At 40.1% G+C, this 27,202-nt stretch overlaps 1 protein-coding gene across 1 annotated transcript in view; it reads left to right on the forward strand.

Annotated features, from left to right (window-relative positions):
• The first annotated feature begins 17,910 nt into the window (after nucleotides 1-17,910).
• Nucleotides 17,911-27,202, forward strand: part of PLCXD3 (phosphatidylinositol specific phospholipase C X domain containing 3) — a 59,681-nt gene continuing 50,389 nt past the window's right edge. Inside the window, exon 1 of the mRNA XM_053448092.1 lies at nucleotides 17,911-18,072. Within this exon, the coding sequence (XP_053304067.1) occupies nucleotides 17,925-18,072 (148 nt within the window). The 5' untranslated portion in view covers nucleotides 17,911-17,924. The remainder of the gene's footprint in view (nucleotides 18,073-27,202) is intronic.

Raw genomic sequence — 27,202 nt, forward strand, 5'->3', positions numbered from 1 at the left:
AAAAACTATTTTGAAGCGGCACAGAGGGGGCCAGGAGCGCATAGTTGCGTCACGTGACCCCAACGTATGCCCGAGAGCAGCCAGACAGCAGGCGAAGGTGAGAGGTATGAGCTGGTCGGCGAGATGTATGTATATGTGTTTTTATATATGTATGTGATCATGGATGTATAATTGTGTGTGTCAGCACATCCGGACATGTAGGAAAAACGTTGTGATGCTCTGTGAATATTCAAATCCCAAAATTTATTTGCAAGATGAATTTGTGAGATGCACTTGGGAACGCGCTTGAGTATAATTCACATATATTAGTTTTCTACATTTTGATATTTTTCTACATTTTGATATTTTGAATTAATCTTATGGGATTACGGATCAGATAATAAATATATATATATATATATCACTATTTACAATGAGTGCTGACAATGTATCTCGTTACTGTAAATGGTAAATTACACTACGTTTGCTTTATTTTTTCACAATACTAGAAATCTGTCGAGTTCTTATATTTTTTTTAAAAACGAGGAGTGATCCCTAGTGTAATAAACAAACATGAAACAATGAACTCTGAATTTTCAATTTAATTTTATTGTTTTTTCTTACACTCACTCACTATCTCATCCTCTCTCACACTCTCTCTTAATGCCTCCCTACCTTCTCTGCTGGCCGCTTCCATGTCCCTGTCTTCTTCCTCCAGCTCTGCTTCTTCTCTTGACTCTTCGTGTCCTTCTGTCTTCTTTCTTTGACCATCTGGTGCACTTCTGCAAAAGACAGATTCACGGAGATAAGCATTTCTGTACGTCTCCTTCTCTGTGAATCTGCATTATTCTGGCCTCTTGGTGCACCAAGCCAAAAAAGGCACCAAGTTGTTGACCAGTCTGAAAATCTTGGTGATTTTCTAGTTAGAAAGCTGTTTAGTCCCAAATGTTCCAACTGCATTGGATATACCATACATAACAGGCAAATAGTGATCAGATGGCCAGCTACTTACTTCATAAGTAGCAACACTCTGTTCCTTCTGGTGAGTGAATCACGTTTCTGTACTATAATACCCTCAGCAAAAACTTAAAAGTACACCATTACACTAGGCTATGTCCGAGGAGAAGAGAATTTAAGTAAAATAAAATAAATTGAAGTAAAAAATTCAATATTGCTACCATGGTAACCAATTATGCTACACAAAATGCAGCATGCTGCCTGTGGATCTATGGCGAGATCAGCTGGCTAGCATGCTGGAAGAAAACTGTGATACTTGCTGTGAATATCTCAGGGACTGGAGCATTGCAAATGACCCCCCCACCACCACCACCATAAAACACCCATTCCAATAAAATCATCATGAAGTAAAACAAAATAATCTAAAAAATAAACAAGAACAGAAAAATGTAATATATTTATGTTTATTTTTTTAATTAAACAAAGAGTTCACAAACCACATACTTGAACCACAACTGCCATGCTGAGTCTGGTGTGTGTTATCATATGGTGTTAGCAAGAACATTCCGCGTGTTACTAGTGTTAGCGTATGGTGCTAGAGTGTGTGCGTGTGAGTGTGTTAATATGTGGTGTTTGCATGTTAGTATGTATGTTGGTATGTATGTCTGTGTGTAAGTAAGAGTTTGTGTGTTACTTACAGGCAGTCCCAATTACCCCAGGCTCACCCCTGAGGTTGCCCAGCGACGCAAAAATGGTGCAATACCTGTGGATAAGTATGCTAGCATTTCCTAGCAATAGTTTCTTTATGATTTAACGCCTTATCTATGTCTACCCTGTAATATTTTGTGTACTGTGAGCTACATGGAATATGCGGGCAATCTGCATGCATGTACAACCACATATAATGCACACAATAATATATGTATCTATAGGTTTTCCTAGTTTAAGGGTAAGTTGTTTCTAACTGGGATTTACAGCTATAAAGTAATTTGATGTTAGAGATACCTCAGGTATATAGACTTAAATCTAACAGTGATGGTCAGAAACCATGGGCTCTTTTCATACAATGTATTTCTTTTTTGGTAAATGGCTAGACAATTTATTTTGTTGCCTGGATACAAAAAAAGGATCTGCATATAAAACATTTAAGGGCTGTACGGTACCTAAAATTCACCTGATTGTTGCTACGACAACATGTATGGATTAGCTTGAGAAACATGCAGCATATACAGTAATTAACCCCTTTAAGCATTACTTTTATATGTACGAATAAACAAACCTTAGCTTCATTTACATTCATTTTGCTTGTTGTGTTAATGCAGGTATCGCCAATCTCAGCACTGTGGTTAACACCTGACAAACACCTATACTAGTCTAAAGCAGTGATGCACCCTGGCGGCAGGTCATGAGGGTAGCAAGCCCCCACAGAGCCCGACCTTGGGAGGGGCACTCATACTAACACACCCAGGCACTTGCACAAACGCACACTGTTAGTAGGGTATAATATTAGTATATATTGGCAGCTGGGTCTCATATTAATATATATATATCGTTGACAGCAGGGTATAATTTTTATATATATCGGCAGCAGGGTTTAATATAAGTATATATTGGCAGCAGGGGCTAATATTAATATATATTGGCAGCAGGGGCTAATATTAGTATATATTGGCAGCAGGGTCTAATATTAAAGAATGAAAAATATCTGTCAGTTCAGCTGTTATTTTGAAATCATATTTCAATCACAGTCTTTACTTCAAAGAGATAAGCACATATTATGTAGTTAAAAATGGATGTCTAACGCATATATATATATATATATATATATCTACATCTATATCTATCTATCTATCTATCTATCTATCTATCTATCTATCTATCTATCTATAGTGTATATGTAGCATTTTAGAATTGGCCCCCCTACTTTGGTCCTTTCCCCCCATGTGCCCCCCCTAAATATGAAAGCTGGAGACACCACTGGCAGCAGGTAACACACCTAATCTCTTGACCCCAATCACCCCAATTCATACCATGAACCCCTACATGTTATTTCTATTTTCTCTTCCCCTACTCCTTAAACATATTTCTTCCCTCTCACCCCTTGACAACCCCTCCACAGTCCACATCTCTCCTTCCCTTCTGCCATAACCCCACCTTAGCTCAAATTCCATTCTCTCTTTTCTACCTACCCTCCACACCACTAACAACTCTCAGGTGAAGGCATCCAAACCCCACAAATCACAATCCTATTTGTTATCGGTCTGTATCCTACTCCTTCTGTGGTTATGAGACATTGAATCTAACCCTGGGCCCACCATTCCAACCTACCTCTGCCCCCACGCCTTCCAAATTAACATAAACTACAACTGTAAGGATCGTCTTACCAGAAGGAATCCGGGGTGCAGGAAAGGAACACGCTTGCTCAGTACAGGACACGCACAAGGGGCCTGAGGTGGGTAACAGGGCACTTGGCGGTGTTGCTGTAAGCACGGGTGATCAGGACAGCGTCGTTAAGCAGACCAGGGTCAGGATACCGGAGGTACACAGAGTCGTTAGGAAAGCCAGGGTCAGGATACCGGAATAACACAGGAGCCGAATGGATAGCCGAGGTCAGGAAGCCAGAGATACACAATAACCGTTTAGCGGACCGGGGTCAGGATGCCAGAGATACACAAGTCGTAAGAATAGCCAGGGTCAGGATTCCAGAAATACACGATAGCCGTTGAGCAGACCAGGGTCAGGATACCAGCAATAGGAATAGGATACACGAAAAATACAAGGGGCTCAATCAGGGGCGGGCTGGGCCGGGGGGCAGGGGGGCAATTGCCCCCCAGGCCGCCCTAAATCCGGGCCGGTGGGCCGGACGGACGACCGGCAGACAGACATTCAATGCGGCTGCGGCCGCAAAGTTAAAAACTAAGCGGCCGCGAGCAGGATTGAATGCGGCCGTCATGCGTACCTGGCGGGGGAGGGAGGGGGCGGTCCGCCCCGGCTGCCGCTCATCTGAGGGGTGCCACCATGCCGGCACGCCTCCAGTTTCTGGAGGCGTGCCGGCATGGTGGCACCCCTCAGATGAGCGGCAGCCGGGGCGGACCGCCCCCTCCCGTTTCGGTGCGCGCGGCAACAACACTGAAGCCACGCCCAACATTTTCCGCGCTCAGTGCACCGGAAGGACAGGAAGAAGAAGAAGAAGAAGAAGAAGAAGAAGAAGAAGAAGAGGAGGAAGAGGAAACGTGAGAGTGAAAGAAGAAAAGGTAGGAGAGAGTGGATTAGTAAGTGTGTGAGAGTGATGGGTGTTATGCTGAATGTAAGTGTGTGAGAGTGATGGTTGTTATGCTGAATGTAAGTGTGTGAGAGTGATGGGTGTTATGCTAAATGTACGTGTGTGAGAGTGATGGGTGTTATGCTGAATGTAAGTGTGTGAGAGTGATGGGTGTTATGCTGAATGTAAGTGTGTGAGAGTGATGGGTGTTATGCTAAATGTACGTGTGTGAGAGTGATGGGTGTTATGCTGAATGTAAGTGTGTGAGAGTGATGGGTGTTATGCTGAATGTAAGTGTGTGAGAGTGATGGGTGTTATGCTAAATGTAAGTGTGTGAGAGTGATGGGTGTTATGCTGAATGTAAGTGTGTGAGAGTGATGGGTGTTATGCTAAATGTAAGTGTGTGAGAGTGATGGGTGTTATGCTGAATGTAAGTGTGAGAGTGATGGGTGTTATGCTGAATGTAAGTGTGTGAGAGTGATGGGTGTTATGCTGAATGTAAGTGTGTGAGAGTGATGGGTGTTATGCTGAATGTAAGTGTGTGAGAGTGATGGGTGTTATGCTAAATGTACATGTGTGAGAGTGATGGGTGTTATGCTGAATGTAAGTGTAAGAGTGATGGGTGTTATGCTGAATGTAAGTGTGTGAGAGTGATGGGTGTTATGCCGAATGTAAGTGTGTGAGAGTGATGGGTGTTATGCTGAATGTAAGTGTGTGAGAGTGATGGGTGTTATGCTGAATGTAAGTGTGTGAGAGTGATGGGTGTAATGCTGAATGTAAGTGTGTGAGAGTGATGGGTGTTATGCTGAATGTAAGTGTGTGAGAGTGATGGGTGTTATGCTGAATGTAAGTGTGTGAGAGTGATAGGTGTTATGCTGAATGTTTGTGAATGAGGGTTTCAGATAGCATGGATGTGTAAGTGTTGGGGGATAGCTTGGCATAGGGAGTCCGTAATCACATTCCTTTCATGCCCAGATTCCAGCATGTAGTGGCTGCCTAGGCATGATAGGAGTGTGATTGCTGTTATAAATTATTTTTTGGTCCAACTTCGGTGTGTTAACACTTTTATTGGACAGAATAATTCAATGACAGTATTAATATATATATATATTGATATATATATAATTGCAAACAGCAATCACACTCTTATCATGCTAAGTCAGCCAGCACATGCTAGAACCTGGGCATGATAGGATTGTGATTGTTGTTATATATATGTGTGTATATATATATATATATATATGTATATGTGTTAATATTATTGTTGTTTTTTTTGTCTAATTTTGGTGTTACTTTTAATAAAGTATTTTAAAGTTTTTTTTTTGTTTTTTTTTCTGTTTTGGCCAAGTGAATGCTGAATTTTTAGTTTCAGTCCAGAATTTTCATTTCGGTGCATCCCTACTATATACTATGCCAGTCACTAAAGTGGTAAGCATACACCACATCAATGTTTGGCTTAGTATATAGTGATAGGGGTTGTCAGTGTCTGGCTCAATGTATAGGCACACATTGACGGTGGTGCTGCGTAATCCCTAAGTATATAATGATAACAAATATGCTGTACCCCTGTCAATGTTTGCCTAACCATAGAAACTATGCAGTTTTAAAGTGTGTGTGGGGGGTGCCACATACAGGGTCTGCCACAGGTGCCAAATACTCTAGGTACGCCCCTGCATCATGCGGCTGTCAGACCCAATGGCCATTCCTCAGCTCCTCTTCCCACGTCTTAAAAGGGGTGTGATGAAGAGCTGAGGCATGCGGTGTTTGCACGCCGGCCACTTTAATTTCATTAGGCACTGGTGGAGTGACTGCCGCACGACGGCCGCTTTCAATGTCGCTCGCAGCCGCTTTGATGGTGCAATGGGCCAGTTGACTAGACTTGCCCCCCAGGCCTTAGGCTGCCAGCCCTCCCCTGGGCTCAATGGGTACGGAAGCACCAGTACAACTGAGCACTGGTGGATGGGTTTGAGAAGTTTAAATAGCCCGGGGAGGCGTTCCCCGGCGTCCGTGACGTAACCGCGTCCACCGTCGCCATAGCGACGCAGCGGAATCCAGGCGGCGGTCAGCCGCATAAATATTCATGAAGCGGCCGCGCATGCGAGCGGCTGCTTCATGTAGCAGGGAGCGGTGCCGGCGTATCTGCCGGGAGGACGAAGAGGAACTTCCCCGCGTCTGCCAGGTAAGTGCCTTACAACAACAATCCCTCCAATCTTAAATCAGTCCACTGATCACTTCTCCAACGGTCCCTTTTATCTGTCAGACCACAACCTACTAAATGTACCAAAACCTCAGTGAGTTCCATAAGTATGGTGAGAATGATTAATCTAGCTGTTGTGTTGAGGGTGGATTGGAGCAGTAAAAGGCAGGAGAGGGGGAGACCAGTTAGTAGGGAGTTGCAATTGTCCAGACGGGATATGTTAAGGGACTGGATTAGTATTTTGGTTCTTTCTTGTTTGAGGGATGGGTGGATTTGGGGGGATGTTTTTCAGGCGAAGGCAGCAGCCTTGAAGTGGGAAATGGATGTGAGGAATGAAGGAGAGAGCAGAGTCCAGTGTGGACAGAGCAGATGGTGGGATTATCATAAACTCGGTCTTGCAGCTGTTAAGATAATAGGACGCCAAATGTGGTGGTCAAATGTGTCAAAGGGGTCCAAGGGAATAACAAGTGAGAAGTGACCTTTTGTTTTAGATGCAAGGAAGTCATTAGTAGTTTTAGTGAGTGCAGTGTCTGTTGAATGCTGTGGATAGAAATTGGATTGTAAAGGGTCAAGCATGTTGTTCAAATGCCTGCACTTCATTGGTTGCTGGTGACCAATAGAGTCGCTCGTACGGACCTTTAACTCTTGGAGCGGGAAGACCATGGTCTCGCCAGGCCAACTTCCGCCATCAGTTAAAGGTCCTTAACTCCTGACGGCGAACCTACGGATTTCTGCTCCCGTTATCTACGCAGCATGGCAGGTTGGTCCTTGCTTTGTTTTGATTACTTCTGAGAAATCTGAATCTTTATGCCTTTTATGCTTTTTAAGTTATGACCGTCTCTATTTTTGAATATCTTTTTGTGCTAGACAAATACACTCACCTTACAAATACCTGCCCATACACACACCTGGCCCTTACACACATTCATGCTTGCCCTTACACACAAACATACTTGACCTAACATAAAAAAGACTTTCAAAACACCAACATACAGATTTTCTCACTTTCGCCTCTCTAATTATCTGTCCCCTTTCTCCCCATCACTCACACTTATCACAACACTTTTGTAAATACATTTAGAAACAAACATAGATTTATATAGGGTACATAGCCACCAGTTTGACTGGTAAGGTCAATCATGGTGATATTTTTACTTTGATAATGAGATTGTGGAGAATTAAAATGCTGACCATTTAAAAAAAATAACTGTTTCAATTACAGACATAATTTTCTTTGTTTTACGTGTTTTAGTCAACTATGCAAGGAGTTCTTATTTATAAAAGAATATGAAATTTGGTACAAGCTATTAAAGAGAATGTGTTGTTTCACTTTGAAGTGGGTTAATGTATTACTGCATGAATGCTTCACTTCCAAGTTCTGAATCCTGCAATCTCATTTAAGTATTATTGTGTCCACGGGGAATGGAACAAATCTTTTACAATTTGCTTTTCAATTAAAACACAGGTTTATGTGTTTCAAATTATGGATTATCCTTGTCCATTGAGACCGTCAGCAATAGCTTTAAGAAGGGATTTTGGCTTTTCAATGTTTTTCAATTTAAATAATCTGCTGTGTAACTGTATTGCCATATGTATTGTTACAGAGAAAATGTTTATCTGTTTTATTTGCAGCACATTAGACACTGATGTGTATACAGTCCTGTGCAAATGTAATAGGTGTGAAAAAAATGTTGTAAAGTAAGAATGCTTTCCAATATAGACATGTCAATAGCTTATTTCTAAAATTTAACAAAATGCAAAGTGAGTGAACAGAAGAAAAAACTAAATCAAATCAATATTTCGTGTGAATATCCTTTGCCATCAAAACCGCATCCATTCTTCTAGGTACATTTGCACACAGTTTTTTAATGAACTCGGCAGGTAGGGTTATCCAGACATATTGGAGAACTAACCACAGTTCCTTAAGCCTCAGTTGAGTCTCTCTCTTCATGATATGACAGACAGACTTGATGCTGTTGAGATCAGGGGCCTGTAGAGGCCATACCATTACTTCTAGGACTTTTACAAGGTCTTGCTTACTCTGAAAATAGTTCTTATCATCTGGCAATGTCTGTCTGCCCAGGCCCAGTACCCCACTACTACTGCTGATCCTCTTTGATCAAACTCTGGGGGTACCTTTTTTAAATTTCTATAATGAAAGGTTAGTCCAGAAGGTGGCAGGGACTCCTTTAGTTAACCTCCCTGAATGTCATTATTAAAAAAAAGTCCCTGAGTCCAATCAAGACTAAAGACATTTGTTAAAAACATCCAACAAAATTTCCGCTCTCAGCATTTTTGCTATATTCGGTTGACCTCTAATTAAACTGAACATGGTTATTTCTTATAAACGATTAAAATATCATACTCATCTGCACTTCCTGTGATCGCAACTAAAATAGAATCATAAAACAGAATTGCAGATTATGATTTTCTCTAAACTATATACCGTTGATGCTTGAGAAATTGTGGAGAACAATGAATGGTAGTAGACCCAGCAACCAGTATTGTTAGTGATTAAGATAACAAGGGCACCTAATTTGTTCTAAGGGATTCTTGCAATAGAGGATGATCCGTGAGTACCAATTTGTACTCCAGTTTGTTTGCTTGGAGTAGGTGGAACCCTTTGGCTGTGTTTGTTTTTATGTATTGTCTGTTGATTCAATTTAGAAGTCACAATATACTTATATATTATATATATTATATCTGTATGTTTGTAATGTTTTGATTTATTATATATTAAATGGGCACTCCAGCATCCTTCACAGGTTACCCAATGTGAGCCACATTTAAAAGTATATATATCAACTCTTGGTTTTTTTATTGTTTGGTGCTGAAGGAGATCTGATATAGTTAAGGGCACCTTTTTAAGTGACATTTCTACTTCCACAGAAGCTAGTATTTCCTAGCCTTGGGTGGTATAATGTAATTGAGCAGCATGCTGTCTAAGATTAAGTTAATGTTCTGTTTTCCATGATTCATTTAAGTGTTTTACATTAGTTCATCTTTACATTTTATTTAATATTATGCCATGCCTTTTCATAACTTAACATGGCCCTCACCACTTTCTGAGTAACGCATTCCTGGCCTAAACTGTCTATGACAAAGTGTTTATATAACGTTTGTTGTAGATAAATTGTAATTTACTGTTTTAGCTATTGCATTTAGGTTTGGTACTGTGGTTATAATCTAATTTCATGGTTTATGTTAGCCCCTTACAAAAAAATTACTGCAGTTTTTCTGAAGTAATACTGCAGTTTTTTGGACTTGAAAAAACTGCAATACTGCACTTTTACTGCAGTATTACTGCACATTTACTGCAGTTTTACTGCATTTGTACTTCACTGTACTGCAGTGTTACTGCACATTTACTGCACTTTTTTTTATATTGCAAACCTACAGTTGTACTTCAATATACTGCAGCTTTATTGCATTTGTACTTCCGTACAAAAATAACTGCAGTAAAACTGCAGTACAGTGAAGTACAAATGCAGTAAAACGGCAGTAAATGTGCAGTAATACTGCAGTAAAAGTGCAGTATTGCAGTTTTTTCATGTCCAAAAAACTGCAGTATTACTTCAGAAAAACTGCAGTAATTTTTTCGTAAGGGACATATAAATAAAGATGTCTGTCATGTCTTAGCATTTTTGAAGACATAGCTCACATTCTGCTTGACAAGGTTGGTTTTTAGGATGTATGACTGCATGAGTTGGGTTTTTTTTTGGAAAAATCTCCCCACACTATATAGATAATGAAGCAGATGGCTAACAGTGTGCTTGGTTTCAGATGTGCTACTATATCAGAGCAAGTCGCATGGCATCACCTAGTGGCAATGTATGCAAATTAAATTTTGTAATGGTGAATATGTAAGTTACGTAGTGAATGTAGCCAACAAATTCACCCCATAAGAGACATTTTTCAATAAAGTCGTATCTAGCCATGTCTATGCTATGATTTGTGTTTTTGTGTTCTTAATCCTTTCTGTTTTGTAGGCAAAATAACATTCAGATTTCATTCTTATGTATATATTACACAAGTGATTTTAAATGTCAGTATGCCTTAGTATGTTAAAATCAATTTATGTACGTATCATTTCAAGATCCTTTAAACAGCGATGCATTTACCTTCTGCTATGCCCTATGCCCGAGCTAGGACAGTACCCCCAGCCGCCTCCTCCTCATCAGAGTCTAGGCTGCCTTAAAATGTGTGCCGTGCCTTTAAGACACAAAGGGCCTGGATATGACATCATATCTCTGTGCCTAAAAGGTGCACAGCATTTTCTACTGGGCTGTGTTAAGTTGGCACCACCTCCAAAGTGTAAATGGGCTGCTTGAGGAGATCAAAGATCTCCCCTGTAACCAGCTAGTGAGCAGCAGGATACAGGGGGTGCTTGATCGCCCAAGCAATCTGCCCCCCCCCCGGTATGGCAACAGGGGGACTGTGAACCCCTCCACCTGCCCCCCTAGGTCAGCCTAGGTCAGAAAATGTCACTGATTGTAACAGCTTCATGCTAGTATGTTGAATTATTTCTGATCATATAGGCCAGAATTCAATAGAGGCTCCACGGCATGATGGTACCCCCCTGGACATCAAATTCATTGAGGGCCTGATGATTGCTAGCATTTTTTTCACATTTCCTGAAGCTTCACTGACTTACCATGCCATCCTGAAATAAATTTAAGCTCCTGACCCTTACATGCTGAGTCCTTAACAAAACTACACTCCCCTATATCTCCAAATACTCTTATCTCCAAATACTCTATTAACCACCAATGACTTAACATCACTGTACCTATCCCATGTAATTGCCTACTTTGTTTTGTCAGATCCTCCTGCAGTGGAGTATTCTAAGGTGATAGGTCCAGGAGGGCAGCAGCTCCTCTGCCAGGGCTGGCCCAAGATACGGTGCTGCCTTAGTCCAATAATAAAATGTTGCACCCCCCCTTAAACCACACCCACTAAAACCACACCCACATCTAGTATGTGACACCCACATTAATGCACAAAGAATCTCATACTAAGTGGATGTCCAGAGTATTGTCCAGAGACAGAAACTAACACATCCACTTAGACACTCACACCAACATAATCAACCGCAACAACACTAACACACACAGTCAGACGCTCATACTAACAAACACGTTAACATACCCTGACACACACAGTGACACAACCTAACATACTCTCACACACATAAGCAGGCACGCTCATATACTCAAACACACAGACACTTACGCTAACACATACTCACCCTGACACTCACAATCACAACCAGGCACATTAACACAAACTGGCACTAATGCAACCAAATACTAAGACACACACACTAACATACCCGCACACACACAAGTAAACAGTCTAACATAGACAAACACAGGCACACACACTAATAAACACGCAAACTAAAATAGTCAGACACACACTAACATACCCTGACAAGCTCACACTAATATACCCACACAGACACACAAACATACTCAGACACATACATAGTCACCGCACTTACATACCCAGACACACACGGTCACCACAATAACACACCCAGACACAGTCACCACACTAGCATAACCAGACATTTACAGTCACCAAAACTAGCATACTTACCATTGTGAAGCAGGATGAGCTGCCGTACTTCTACAGCAAGGCCACGCAACGTAGTATGATCCCACTTAACCTGCCTCCTCCTTAACGGCGCCAAAGAGAAAAATATATAAAACATAGTTCCCTAAAATAGACTATTTATTTAGAATTAAAAATGATGACTTTGCTTTTGGTGTTGTGTGTATTTGAGTCTAGTTTATGACATTGGTGGATTGCTAAGAATGCTGACATGAAGAACATTGTGCTGCTTTATAGTTTTATGGTGTTATAATTTAAAACTGTACAAAAGAAAAAAATACCCAAATGTAAAATGGGCTTTCAAGCGTAAATGTCGTCACAATAATGAGGGTATTGGAATATATTCATTGAATAGATAACTTAATAGAATAAATTGCACTTTCCATTGATGTTCTAAATCATTGAATATAATCTGAAATGCCATTTTTGGTATTTATCATCGGTCATTTCTATGAGACATGCAGTAAATGTAGCATGTATTATAGGACCGCTACATACTTACAATACATTTAAAAAGGAATTGTTGTGTAATATTTAGATTTGGAAAATACATTTAAAAGACATTTTGAATTATTAAATGTTAGACCCTCCACAGCAGTTTGTTCCCCTTAACTTTGTTGTAAGATAGAGGAAAAAATGCTAATATCCTTTTCCCTTGCTGTTAGCAAAACCTAAATCCTTAATAAACAAATGAGCTAAATACTAGAACTCAAGAACTATTTCACTTGTAGCATTTTTCATTTGTAAGTATTATGCATTAAAAACAGGTACATTTGGTGAAATATTTAGCACTGAGAAAGTCCCTCGAGTGACTTCTAAGATTATGAAATTGGTGCGTGAATGGGAAGAGGTTCAGACATCTCCCTATATAAAAACTTGGGAAAAAGATCTGCATTGTAAAATTCATACTACAGACTGGTTCCAAGCTCATTTAAATACAATGAAGTCTATACACTCCATAACTCTTTTGGAGACCCAATATAAAGTGACCAATAGATGGTACCTTGTTCCGTCTAAGCTAAAATGTATGTATCCCAACAGTTCCTCTACCTGTTGGAGATGCAATAATGATGATGGAACATACCTACATATTTGGTGGGAATGTGGACAAATTAGATCTATCTGGAACAGGATGTACGACCTACTGGACACTTTACTTAAAATAAAGATCAAAAGAATACCAGAGGTAGCCCTATTACATCTAAAATGGCCCCCTTTACAAAAGAAAGATAAATTATTACTTACGCATTGCCTAGTAGCAATGAAAATCACAATAGCCAGAAATTGGAAAGTACCTAGTTCTCCTATCTGGAATCACTTCATCAACCAGTTATTTTTCCAGATAAAAATGGAAAGAGCAATTAGCTGGCCCTTCCTAAACTCATGGAAATCTTATAATTGTTGGGACTCTTGGTTCAAAATATTTGATGAACTAGTATCGTCCCTATAAGTGCATACAACAACTTTATTAAGTTTTCCTATTCTAAATACATAAAGTTTACCCCGTTCCTTACCACGCCATGTTTGTTTGTTTTTTTGTATGTTATAAGTGGATAGCCCAGAGATTTTTTTTTTTTTTTTTTTTCTTTTCTAATTTATAGGCGGACGGCGTCAGCCTTAAATAAGACAAATCTAAATGTATTTTTTATATTTATCTCTGTACGCAATCCCCTTATATGTTTAGCCTAAATGGTTGTATATCTTGCTTAGAGATTTTTCTAAATATATTTGTAAGTACAGACAGATAAATCTGTTTTAAACTAGATTAACCTGCAAATATGCAATCCTTTTTATTTGTTTGTCTAAATGTTTGTATATTCTTGTATTTTCATAATAAAAAAAAACAAAAAAAAAAAACCATTTGCTATGCACGATTCAGGAGTTTAGTGAACAGCAGGAATATCTTTTAAATTAATACACAGCCTTTCTTACAGACACTGAACTGGTTAACTGTCATTTGCATATTAATTATGCTCTTCCTGAGATTTTGACTTTAACGTAATAAAGTTTTACTTTATGTAAGAAAGACAAAAGAAGCTTAAGGTCCACTGGACCCCTGAGATTTGTAATTTTATTTAATGTAAGAACAGTATACTTAATGTAAGGCAGATTTACTTTACTGAGAGGGTGGTGGATATGTAAAACAGTATACAGAACTCCAAACATCTTTATTCTTCTTTTCCTCATCTTTGCACCTCTCCAACATAAGCTGGTGTTTTGGTTACGATTTTTAAAGATATTAATGAAAGTTGTTTTTACATTAAAAGGCGGGCAGCCACAAGACTCCCCCACCTCTCCCAACGAACGACTGGAAACCAGTCTTCACTGTGATACAGTGCTCCAAAAAACCGCCAAACTAAAAACGTGTCCAAAGAAAAACGTGTTCAGGCCGTGTATCAAAAGACCGTGAATCCATCCTAATTGATGGGCACACGTGCACCTTTTGTTTTCTCTTTTGCTGTAGGTAACCTTTCGCACCGTGGCCTTGATTGTTTCCTGTGGAGTTTGCATTTGCTAATGCTTAATAAGCTGCACCTGTTAGATTTATTGGACTCTAAATGCTTAACACATGTACCAACTTTGAAACTTTGAACCTTAACCTCATTTAAAGTCTGTATGACCCCCAGATAAAGAAACATCTTGTAATTACTGGAAACCATCTCAGAAAATGTACGAGAGAGAGAGAGAGAGAGAGAGAGAGAGAGAGAGAGAGAGAGAGAGAGATAACTCTTCTACAGCATGCAAACGAATGAACAAACCTAACAACATTTCAGTGGTTTTAGCAATTCCTTTCCGTCAGGGATTGACATAATTTTGAGAGATTTATACAAATGTATGAAAAAGTTAATATTCCTTAAAAAACAAGTTCAAATGAATCCGAATGCACAAGCCTTTAGTGCATTGGGATGGGCATGGCCAAACGGCACTCCCCTACCTGGAGAAATAAGAAGCTGACCCAGAGAAGCAGAAAAACCGTGCTTCCCCCACACATTTCAGCCACACATTTAAACATTTTTGTATTGACATTTTAAATACAAAAAAAACCTGCTTGATTGACTAGGTTAAGAAATGCACAACATAAATTAAAAATACCAAATGTCCATTTTTATTATAAAACACCAGAGCCAGGCATTCCACATTAAAATATTACGCTATACCCATGTTAGCCATTAAAAAAGAGCACTCTAATCTGGAATCTACTTACTGTAATGCTTTATATGTGTTGAATTAATTAAACAGTTTCTGCTTAAAATGTAAATGATTACGTTAAAATCTAACCACTTTAGATAGAATTTTACAATGTAGAGTCAAAAGGCCTCGCGTAGTCCGGTTCATAAATTCCAGTATTCTCCCCTTATACATTATTGATTGATATATTAATTACACCTGACTCTGAATGATGTAAGACTTTTCTCAATTAAAATATCGGCATATTTACTGTTTCCAAGATTTAATCTCAGTGGTACTCAGATGCATTAATGGGCTCTATGTTTATTCTGGGTGCCCCCTGAGGACATCAACTCAGTATTGCAATTTTTTTTCTTGGGCTCACAGTGGTCCAACATCACTAAAGAGGCCAACTATTATAGCCCATGATTCACCCATGAATTGGGCTGAGTGGGCCTTGAGTTCTATTTAAACTTTACCTGTCATCCAAAAAATATTGATGCCAGAGTCCACTGGAAGTAAATATTACATGTATATATAAATGTTCCTGAACACTGCCAGGGTTATGCACTATGGCTGCCTGGGTGCTATACATGCAAGCTCACATATCAGTTTCTATGCAGTGATATATAATAAAGTCCAAAATTGACTCCAACATGCAATAAACTTTTTATGGAACACTGTACATTTTGGTGAATAAACTACTTTGAACTAATGTTGATGATTTCTTGTTTTTCAATCATTTTAGTAATTATGTAGTAAGTTCTTCAATAAAGTGGTCACTTTATCTTCTTTGCATAAATATATTTATGATATATTACAGTTACACAGAAAAAAAAGGTTGGAACACAGCACTCAGTAGTGAGATGGTGCACGAGCCAGGGTACCACCAAGTCCTTCAATAAATCCAAAATAAAGAAGCAGAGGCTCAGCACTCAAATGGGAAGGTGAGTTTATTTCGCCTGTGTGAAATAAACTCACTTTACCATTTGAGTGCTGAGCCTCTGATTCTTTATTTTTGGATATTACAGTTACAGTCATCCTCACATCATCATGAAAAAAAACACATTCTGGATATACTATAGGCATAAATAACAAAATCCATGCATGCCTATTATATCCCACCATATATCACACCTCTGAGTAGCTAACAGGGATATGCCGATTGCTAGTGAGCTATCAAATAAAATTATTGTAACTAGTTCTGAATTTGACGATGCAAGGATGCAAACAATCGTATCACTCAAAGCCAACCATCATAGTGTGGATGGAGCTTGAGCAACATTTCCCCCTGGATGCACTAGCCAGTTTCTGCAAAAAAGACACCTGTTTTATTTATTTATTTATTTAATAAATGAGATCTCAGTGAGATTACCCAGACACAGTGCCAATAAGAAACAGACATATGGAAACAATGTTTTCCGATAACTACAGAAACAGAAACAAGTCGGGTTTCAAATAGTTTACACAACGGGTGACTTGCCATCCATACGCAGAATGACAAAATAAAACAAAGTTAACGTTGTACTTACATTATACCAATATAATACAAACATAACTATAAATATAACTAACAAAAGGGTAGCAAAAATGAATTAAACAGAGACTCAACAATAAAAATCATAATAAAAATGTCATGTTTTAAGTAAGCATTTGCCATACATTATACCAACACCTTCTACAGTTGTTTAATTGGTTGAGATGGAGAAGAAACTAATTGACAATGGGATGTTTGTCAACACAAAGCAAAGCAAAATTAATTAAACAGAGAATTACCAATATAAATAATAATAATAAAAAATGTAAACTTTTAAGTAAGCATTTGCCATACATTATACCAACACCTTCTACAGTTGTTTAATTGGTTGAGATGGAGAAGAAACTAATTGACAATAGGATGTTTGTCAACACAAAGCAAAGCAAAATTAATTACAGCAAAACAGAGAATTACCAATATAAATAATAATAATAAAAAATGTAAACTTTTAAGTAAGCATTTTGCTTACATTATACCAAATGTATACTTTTAAGTAAGCATTTTGCTTACATTATACCAACACCTGAAAATAAATGACAAGGCAGTATTTCTCAACAGAGAGCAAAATAAATTAAACAGAGACTTAACAATAAAAATAATAATACAAAATGTAAAATTTTAAGTAAGCATTTTGCTTACATGATACCAACACCTTCTACAGTTGTACACTTTATTGTGATGGCGAAGAAAATAACTGGCAAGGGGGTATTTCTAAAGAAAAAGCAAAATAATTAAGCAGAGGCTCAACAATAATAATAAAAAAATGTAAACTTTTAAGTAAGCATTTAGCTTACATCATACCAACACCTTCTACAGTTGTACAGTTGATTGAGATGGAGAAGAAAAAAACTGACAAGGGGGTATTTCTAAACAGAGAAAAAAGTAAATTAAACAGGGGCTTAACATTAAAAATGCAGGTAATCAGAGGTATTAGAAATAGAGATTTTCATACTGTCAGAATGCAGCTCCATTGACTGAAGTAGAAGCTAATAAGTAATAATGGAGATCAGCATGTGTCTGTGCCGAAGCTAGGCAAGCACATGGCTTTGCAAACAAGGGTGATGGATCAGAATGGTTGGCTGAGCATCATGAGAGTCGTAGGCCAAGGCAAGTGGAGCCCCAGAGGTTGCCTATGCCTGACTCTGCGCCATCCTGTGGGTGTGGTACAGAGAGCAGTTGTAAACTAGCGGTGCGGGAGCAAACAGTGGATGCAGAGCACATCCAGGAGTCAGACACAGCGTGTGGACGGCACAATGGCTTCATCTCAAGGGAAGAGCGATCTGCAATCCGCAGACTGGATGGCAAGTTTGCCACAAAGGATCCACAGGGTCCCCCTCACCAGCCTGGCTATCCCAGGTAGGCTGCATGTCAACCGGGTTATATATAGCGACAGAAAGGGGATCTTATGCATCGAGAGTGTGCGTCCTCATGTGTGTCAGTGTGTCCTTCTCTGTGGATGACAGCGTCTCTCTGCGCATCAGTAGACTATTTGGGATTCGGAGGCTCTGCGCTAGAAATGCCAGTATTTCAGCATTTAATAAAGAATCTGAAATGAAAGGAATTGCCATGTGCCTACAAAAAAGAAATGTGTCTATGTATGTATTCTGCTCAAAACATATATATATATATATATATATATATATAATATATATATATATGTGTGTGTGTGTGTCTTTTTATGTGTGTGTGTGTTTGTGTGTGTATGTTTGTGCATTATCGGCGCTGCATGGGTTCTGTTGCCTCCTGCGAGTGCTGTGTATAAATGTGTGCAGATTGGGGTTTGGATGTGAGGTCTGTATGTTACAGAGCTGCCATGGCTCACATTAGTGAATACAATGCTATTGCTAGGTGACTGATGATGCACTGTGCCTGTCCTTTATCCATGTGTGTTGTGTGGGGGGGGGGGGTCATGACTGCACAACTTGTGAGTTTGGCTAGAATTATTTTCATGATGAGGTCAAACTGAAAACATCTTGAGAATTCATGAACATATGGGATGACAGATGATGCATGACTTATTTACATATGGGCAGCGATCTAGAATTGACCTGTAATTAAGATCTGGGGGTTGATATTAACCCTTATCTCCTGGTATCCATCTATAGTCCTAGCATTTCCCTTCTGCAGATTGTAAATGGAAGGTGACATGTTCGTCTTAATGGTGACAATAGGAGCAGATTATTCTCCATGACATAGGATTGAGCTGATTCATTTAGATTTAGAGGAACATATAATATATAATAGTCTGCTAGATAAGTTTGCTACAGCACATTGTGAGTCATGGTCCAACATTATTATTAGTATTTATGGTTTTATAAAGCACCGTCGTATTCCGCATCCCTGTACAATGGAACAGATAAAAACAGATGGAATACTGGTTGGAATTGAAGTGTATGGAACACAAGATCCCTTGACTTTCATGAATGTGGCGACAATAGAGTGTAAGCTCCCTTGAGAAAGGTACTCTTCTGTACCAGTTTTAAAGTGAGTTATTGTAATTAAAAATTGTCTTTGTTTAATACTTTCAATGTCCCCTATTGTATCAGAGCTACAGAATCTGCTGGTGCTATATAACTGTAATGTAATGAATGACCTTGTGGACAATTCCGGCTGACAATGATTTTTTTTTAAATATTTTTTTGTGCAATGATATAAGACAAAAGACACCCAACATCAAACAGGCATAAGGCAGCCTGCATTAACCCCCAAGTAACACCTCCTCCTCTCCTCTGAAATGAAATGGACAATTGAGCGTTCCAAAATAAATGAAATGTGAATCTGTTGCCTGAAGCCAATGCACTTGGAAGACTGTATGTAATCTTCTAGGTGACTTGCACAGTAGGCAGTAAAGTGCTGACTAAATTGTAGGGTATCCAAGGTTAAAAGATAATATGAGAGACCTCCAGGGTCATGTTAACGCTTTGAATGCCAGCAGGATGCACATAGACCTCCTGTTCTCAAGAGGCCATTAGCAGTTTGGATTAATATAAAAAAAAAAACGGTAATCCTAGTTTGTTCACAATAAGACATTACTAGTACTGCATCTGCCTAACATGCCGTGTAATACCCCAGGATGAAAAAAAGGAATGCAGTATGCAGAAATGTACATTTTAACATGAAAATCGGTTAATAGAGCTTTCCCTTTTGACACATCTCTTGTATATACATTCATATTCATATGAAAGCATGTCTTAGGATAAATTTATAATAAATATAAATGATCAGTTTAAGTGATATTACTTTTTTATTGAGAAGGTGGTAGATAAATGGAACAGCCGCTCATCAGAAGTAGTGGAGGCTAATGCAGTGAGTGCATGGGATATGCATAAAGCTATTCTGAACCTAAGGTAAGACTGATAAGGTCTGAGTCTCAATATCAGGAAAAACGGCAGACTAGCTGGGGCCGAATGGTTCTTATCTGCCATCAAATTCTATGTTTCTGTGTGTACAAGCGGTGATTAAAACATGCTGCCCTACCCTGACATTATTACTGGTATATGCAAATAATAATAATAATAATAATAATAATAATAACAACCAATTTTCAGATAAATGATATGTACTCGGGGGGCACTGTTATCTATATACATCTGATGAAAACTAAGGAAATTATGAGTCCAGCTAAATGCTTCTTATTGTTAAAGACAATAATTCCATAAAATCAATAGACAAGGATCAATAAACTGCTTAACAGGTATAAATTAATATTAATATTAATATATATATATATATATATATATATATTAAACACACACATATATATATATATATATATATATACACATTACATTTTATTTCTAGAGCATCAGCATATTATTGATATTTAAAGCACCATCATATTCCACAGCGCTGTACAATGGATAAATAGGACATAGCAAGTTGTGTATAACAACTTGGACATTCAGAAAGTTAAGGAGAACCTTGCGCAAAGGAGCTTACACTCCAGCATATTCTATACCCTATGTTGCCAGCTTTTCACATACTGCATAGTTAAAGAAAAAAAAATAGTAAACTGCCTTTCTCTTAATTTTTAAGAATACATCCATCTAGTTGTACAGAGAATATACATATGTTTGCATATGTGCATTTGTGATTTCCCCCCCCCCCATCAAAATGTATACTAATTTGCTTTGTCAAATAAATGATCTGCTAACTACTCATTGTAAAAACTTAATTTTTTCTTGCAATTAACCCCTTAATACCTGAACAGTTAGCAGCGTTGAGAACTGGAGGCCCAGTCGTCTGGACTGTGCTATGTAAAGGCTTTATTATTGATTTCAACATCTTCTCTATGTTCCTGTTTCAGTACCAACCATAATGATGAAAATCTACATTTTCGGTTCTTTTATGTTATTGCACATATGATAATACGGAAGCGATGGTGAGGCTTATCTTCGAGTGACAGCGCGACATAATTTATTCTGCTTTGCATTTGGGTGCTAACTTTGTATTTGTGGATAGATAATTGATGTTTATTAAATATATGGTAATCAGCTTGATAAGCCGCACTTCTGAAATGACTGTTAACAGCTGGAATATGCAGCTGCTGATTGACAATACAGCACAGAAAGACGGTTTTGTCACAGTTAATGGAGCACAATTTTAAAGATTATTAAACCCGAAAAATAAAAAAGTCCTAAGTATTAAAGGGACGGTAAAGCCACATAAGACACTAAATAAGAAATACCATATGCACATTGATCCATATATGTGTTCCCATGTGTAATATTCAAGTCAGACGACACTGGATACTATAAATAAAGTGTTAAACGGGGGGCATAAGGCATTTCTGGAGGCAGAGTGCTCTGTGAAATGCCTTTTAACCCCCTTAATGGGGGGTCAAAAGGCATATCATGGGGCACAGTGGCATATAGGGTTAAAAGGCATATCATGGGGCACAGTGGCATTTAGAGGGTTAAAAGGCATATCATGGGGCACAGTGGCATATAGGGGGTATAAGACATTTCTGGGGCAGATGTGCATAACTGGGGGGCAGGTTGGAAAATAGAAGGAAATAAAACTAAAATATTTTTCTCAATCATAGCTTTTATTAAAAAAAATAGTTTAGATGAATTAACATTTACTGATAAAACTTTTTTCCTATAGGGTCGTCTTATATTCAGGCTTTTTCTTTTTTTCCTAAATTAATATTCAGATTTGGGGGGGTCGTCTTATAATCAGGGTCGTCTTATAATCGAGCAAATACGGTATATATTTCACTCCGTCACCCCTATTCCAATGATCTTTTGCATCTCTCTGAACTTCCTGCCATCCCATTGTTCCTGAAATTCACTTCCTAAATTTTTTGTGAAGAACAAGACCCTTTGGGGAACAGCTCCAAAAAGTCTTGTCTTACCTACATCCTTTGAAGTCATTGTATTGACTCCAATGTTTCATATCCCAAGGACACCCTGCCATCATTGAGAAGACAGGAGAGCAAAAGTGATTGACACAACCTGGTGACTTGAGCTTGTAGAACGTTAGATAGAATATACCAAGAAAATAACAGCAATGTACATTTCAGGGTGGTTTGGAGACATATCTACTCAAAGTTTTCATTAAACTTCACTCACTTTAACAAGGATTTGACAAAAGGGTTATTTATGTGTCACTGCATTTGAAATGTTCGTGTGGAAGCAGGAATAGGGCTGTGAAAGGACTTACATTTGTGACGTGGCGTTGCCCTTGCTTACTTTTACAGTAAAATATTTTTTTTCAATACTTTTTTTCTGCCTGGAGACTCCATTAGAGTAAATGAGAAACGAATGAAGATCTTGCCAACTTAGTCATTATATCAGATATGTCATTATAGTCAGAAATAGGCAGCCATTCTTATCGTTAGTGTTTGATGTCGCTCTCACAAAGATATATTTGGTAAATATATAAAACGTGCTGTATCAGACGTGGCGTCTCATTAGAATATGTGGAAAAAATGGATGTCATCAGTGCCACCCGGAGAAACGTTAGTTAAACTTGAAACTTCCAATAGCATTTATTTTATTCTAATTGTTAAACCGATACAAATGGATTTTTCTATTAAATGACATTGACCTTTTTCATGATACTTTCATTTATCTGAATATTCAGGAATGCTTCATTAATATGCAAATGTTATATTTGGATCAACTGACTGTTACCTTTTAAAATAGGACCACACTTCATCTTGAGCGATATATTTGCAAACACATTATTTAATGTTTAATCTAAATCATATTCTGTCACCCTGCAACTAGATCTTGTTCCAAATTAGAATATGGTACAAGCAGCCAAATACAGGGTGAAGATTGTATTGACTAGACTTGTGCATTCGTATTCGGGCGAAAAAGGAAAACAAACACGAAGGGTGAGATCAGGGCCGGCCTTTGGGGTGTGCGACCGCACAGGGCGCCACACTCCAGGGGGCGCCGCCGCCGCCGGGTCCTCCCCCGACGCCGCCACGGGGTCCTCCGCCGCCACGGGGTCCTCCGCCGCCGCCGCCGCGGCCGCGGGGTCCTCCTCCGCTGCCGCCGCCGCGGGGTCCTCCTCCTCCGCCGCCCCCTCCGCCGCCCCCTCTGCACCTAAATGAAAACGTTGTTTTTTTTGTTGTTGGTTTTTTTAACTTTATTTAACATGGAGGATGTTAAATAAAGTTAAAAAAACCAACAACAAAAAAAACAACGTTTTCATTTAGGTGCAGAGGGGGCGGCGGAGGAGGAGGACCCCGCGGCGGCGGCAGCGGAGGAGGACCCTGCGGCGGCGGCGGAGGACCCCGTGGCGGCGGGGGAGGACCCGGCGGCGGCGGCGCCCCCTGGAGTGTGGCGCCCTGTGCGGTTTGAAGGGGCAGAGGGGGGGTAGTTTGAAGGGACAGAGGGGGGGGTAGCTTGAAGGGGCAGAGGGGGGGTAGTTTGAAGGGGCAGAGGGGGGGTAGTTTGAAGGGGCAGGGGGGGTAGTTTGAAGGGGCAGAGGGGGGTAGTTTGAAGGGGCAGAGGGGGGTAGTTTGAAGGGGCAGAGGGGGGGGTAGTTTGAAGGGGCAGAGGGGGGGGTAGTTTGAAGAGGCAGAGGGGGGGTAGTTTGAAGGGGCAGAGGGGGGGTAGTTTGAAGGGGCAGATGGGGGGTAGTTTGAAGGGGCAGAGGGGGGGTAGTTTGAAGGGGCAGAGGGGGGGTAGTGAGGGGGAGCGCCAGAGGAGTAGTTCGCACAGGGCGCCGGAACACCTAAGGCCGGCTCTGGGTGAGATTTAGTTGTCCAGCCCGAATACCAACGAAACTAACATGGTGGCGGCAAAATGTATACGAAGGCGAAGACACACAACACGAAGAATCTTCGTGTTCGTCTTCTTTACTAATCTCCCTGGCCCCTTCCCCATCTAGCCTACCTTATCTACGCAGCATCGCAGGGGTTAACAGGAGCGGAAATCCGTAGGTTCACCGTCAGGGGTTAAAGGGCTGTACGAGCGACTCTATTGGTCACCTGTAGGGGCCTCCTTTAGCATCAACCAATGAAGTGCAGGTGCACTCTTTATTAACTTCAATCCAGAATCTAGAACTTTGAAAATGGGTGGGTAGAGATTTTAAGGTTTAATGGTTCTTTTGACATTAACCCCTTAAGGACAATGGGCGGTCCCTAAACCCATTGAAAACAATGCATTTTGAGCCCGTACATGTACAGGCTTTGTCATTAAGGGGTTAATAACCTACATTGCTGTCAGCAGGACATAAGGACCACAGGACCATGACAGATGAGTAGTTCACAACCAAAATGCAAAGTCTTGTAATCTGAAGTTTAGTAAGTGTCAGGATAAACCAAGGTCAACCAAAGGTATACAGCCTTTCCATATGGCAAATGTGATTGCTCACACGGCGCCCCTGCAAATTTTTTTGGGTGTTGCTGAATGCCTCAATATTAAGACATTGCAGGAACACCGGCTGAGCAAAGGGTGTCTTTCTAAGCTCATTTAACCCCATAACAAGCCAGACACATCAATTGCTGTTAACTCCTTGTTTTTCTGCAACTTACTTGGTATGTCAGTTGTCGTTAAGGGGTTAAAATGTGTTTATACAATTTTGGATATCAAGGATGAGGAAAGATATGGCTTTGTTAGAGGCATAATTATGTAGGTTTATTCTAAATAGGGAGTATGTTGAGCGTTCCCCAGTGCCGATTTTCAAGCAAGGCTCTCATTTCTAAAGTGAACATTATGTATGTATATATTAGTGCTATTGAAAACTGCACATAAAAGGAACAATAGATGAAATTACAGAGTTTGAGTGTAATCTTCAGGTACGTCTATCATAAAATTGTTTTTAAAATGACAGTTGGAAATGGCTGAAACTTGTGGGCTTGGGATTAAGTATTGTTAAGAAAACAGAGTATTATAATTTACAAGGGTCTCTGTTTCAAAGACGTGAAAATTCGTGGGGGTCCAGATCAGCATACTCTTACAAAAAAATATTTTACAGATTCTAAATGAGCAACTTAGTAGAATTTTAAGGTAGGATGGAAAGTGGAAAAGATGGAATAGTCTTTATAGAAGTGGATGATGAGCCTGTGACTTGGACAATGGTCATCCCTACTTAGGAAAGTGTCCTTAATGCAACACATTAGTCTTTTTCATTTGTACCCTTTCTGTTAGTTCATGTAAATGCCCATACACAGCGGGGTGCAGAGGCCTCCTGGAATTCTGCCAGTCAGGGGGGCCCAAGGGGTGCCGAGCGGTTGCTGAAAACGACCGCTCGTCAACTCTTGGGCCCCTCTGACTGACAGAAATCCAGGAGGCCTCTGCACCCCGCTGCTGCTGCTGCCGCCTGCCTCAGCCTCAGCGCTGCCCAAAGTACAGTGTTGGGAGCGTGAGGCGTTTGTCTCGGGTGCCGGCGCTTCACACTGAGCGCCGGCATATGACGTCATATGCCGGCGTTCAGCAGTGAAGCGCCGGCACCCTAGACAAATGCCTTACGCTCCCAACACAGGAGTTAATGGTAAGTGACCTACAAAAGGGGGGGGGTAGGGAGGGAGTGGGTAGATCGTGAGAGGGGGTAGATCGTGAGGGGGGGTAGATCGTGAGAGGGGGGGTAGATCGTGAGAGGGGGGGTAGATTGTGAGGGGGTAGATCGTGAGAGGGGGGGTAGATCGTGAGAGGGGGGCAGATCGTGAGAAGGGGGATAGGGAGGGAGAGGGTAGATTGTGAGAAGGGGGGTAGGGAGGGAGAGGGTAGATTGTGAGAAGGGGGGTAGGGAGGGAGAGGGTAGATTGTGAGAAGGGGGAGGGAGAGGGGAGATTGTGAGAAGGGGGTAGGGAGGGAGAGGGGAGACTGTGAGAAGGGGGGTTAGGGAGGGAGAGGGGAGATCGTGAGAAAGGGATAGATGGGTGGGGGGGGCCCTCAACAGATTCTCGCACCAGGGCCCTGAGGTTTATAGTTACGCCCCTGCCCATACAGAAAAGAGTGGTAGGAGAGAAACTCTCCATAGTCTTTTAAGTTATTTTTCAAGCTTCTCAGGAAAGCCTATGCAAAAAGACACTGCCAGCAAACAATTGTAGTGAAGCCTCTTCCACTGCGATCAGTTGTGGGCAGTTCACAGCCTCCTAGCATGCATTAGTGTCCTTAAGGTGAGGCTACTTTGGTTGGCCATTCATGCTGTGTCCTTGGGTCTATTGATCAAACTGCTTGATTACTGGTAACGGTAATGGCACTTTACTCTAACTTCATCTGGTGCTTACATTTGCACGTTGAATGAAGGCCCATGTACAAGTAGCAGGGAAATGTGTGGTAATTTTGCTGCTGCATTGTGTATATTTTGGGTACTCAGATTTTGCTTCCCTATGTGGGGCTTCCTGGACAAGTAAGGACCCTCAGCATACACTTTAGCAGTTGCCGAATCTGAGTACCTTACTCTCAGTACTTAAGCGGTGAACAGATTTCCAAGGTGCTTTGTTCTACAGTATTTATTAGCATAAAATAAAATGACTGTTCTCTCTGTAGGAAGTAATCTCCATGTGAAAGCTACAAATAATCTAATTTTCATTAAACCAATCCGTAGGTTCATTTTCATTCATTAGTATTTTTTTTATCTCAAAATTTGCATCGGAAATGGGTTTTCGTTCATTACCAACACTGCAAGGCGTCTAGGAATAGCTGTACAATAAATGATTTGCCTTGAAGTAAACAAATATGTTTAACTATTTCAAAAGCCGAGCTACAAACAGAAAAATGCATTGGGTTCCATTAAAAAAAATAATACATATTATAGATTTTTTTTTTGGTGGAAGAAGCTTGTGTACTGTGGGTTAAAGATCCAGTGCTTCCTGTTTTGGTTTTAAAGAAGATGCTTGAAGTCAGAGCATTTGTATTGGTTTTCCACCATGACCTTTGAACTAACCTACTCAAATGAAAAAGTCTCTTGGAATATAAGTTTGAAATCCAGCTGAAACTAACGCACTAGTACGTAGGCTACTGAAAAATCTACACGGTAGGCGGAAATTATGGCCCTAATAATATTTTGACTATTAGGAGAT

Source organism: Spea bombifrons, chromosome 1 (assembly GCF_027358695.1).
Source record: "Spea bombifrons isolate aSpeBom1 chromosome 1, aSpeBom1.2.pri, whole genome shotgun sequence".
NCBI classification, from domain to species: Eukaryota; Metazoa; Chordata; class Amphibia; order Anura; family Pelobatidae; genus Spea; species Spea bombifrons.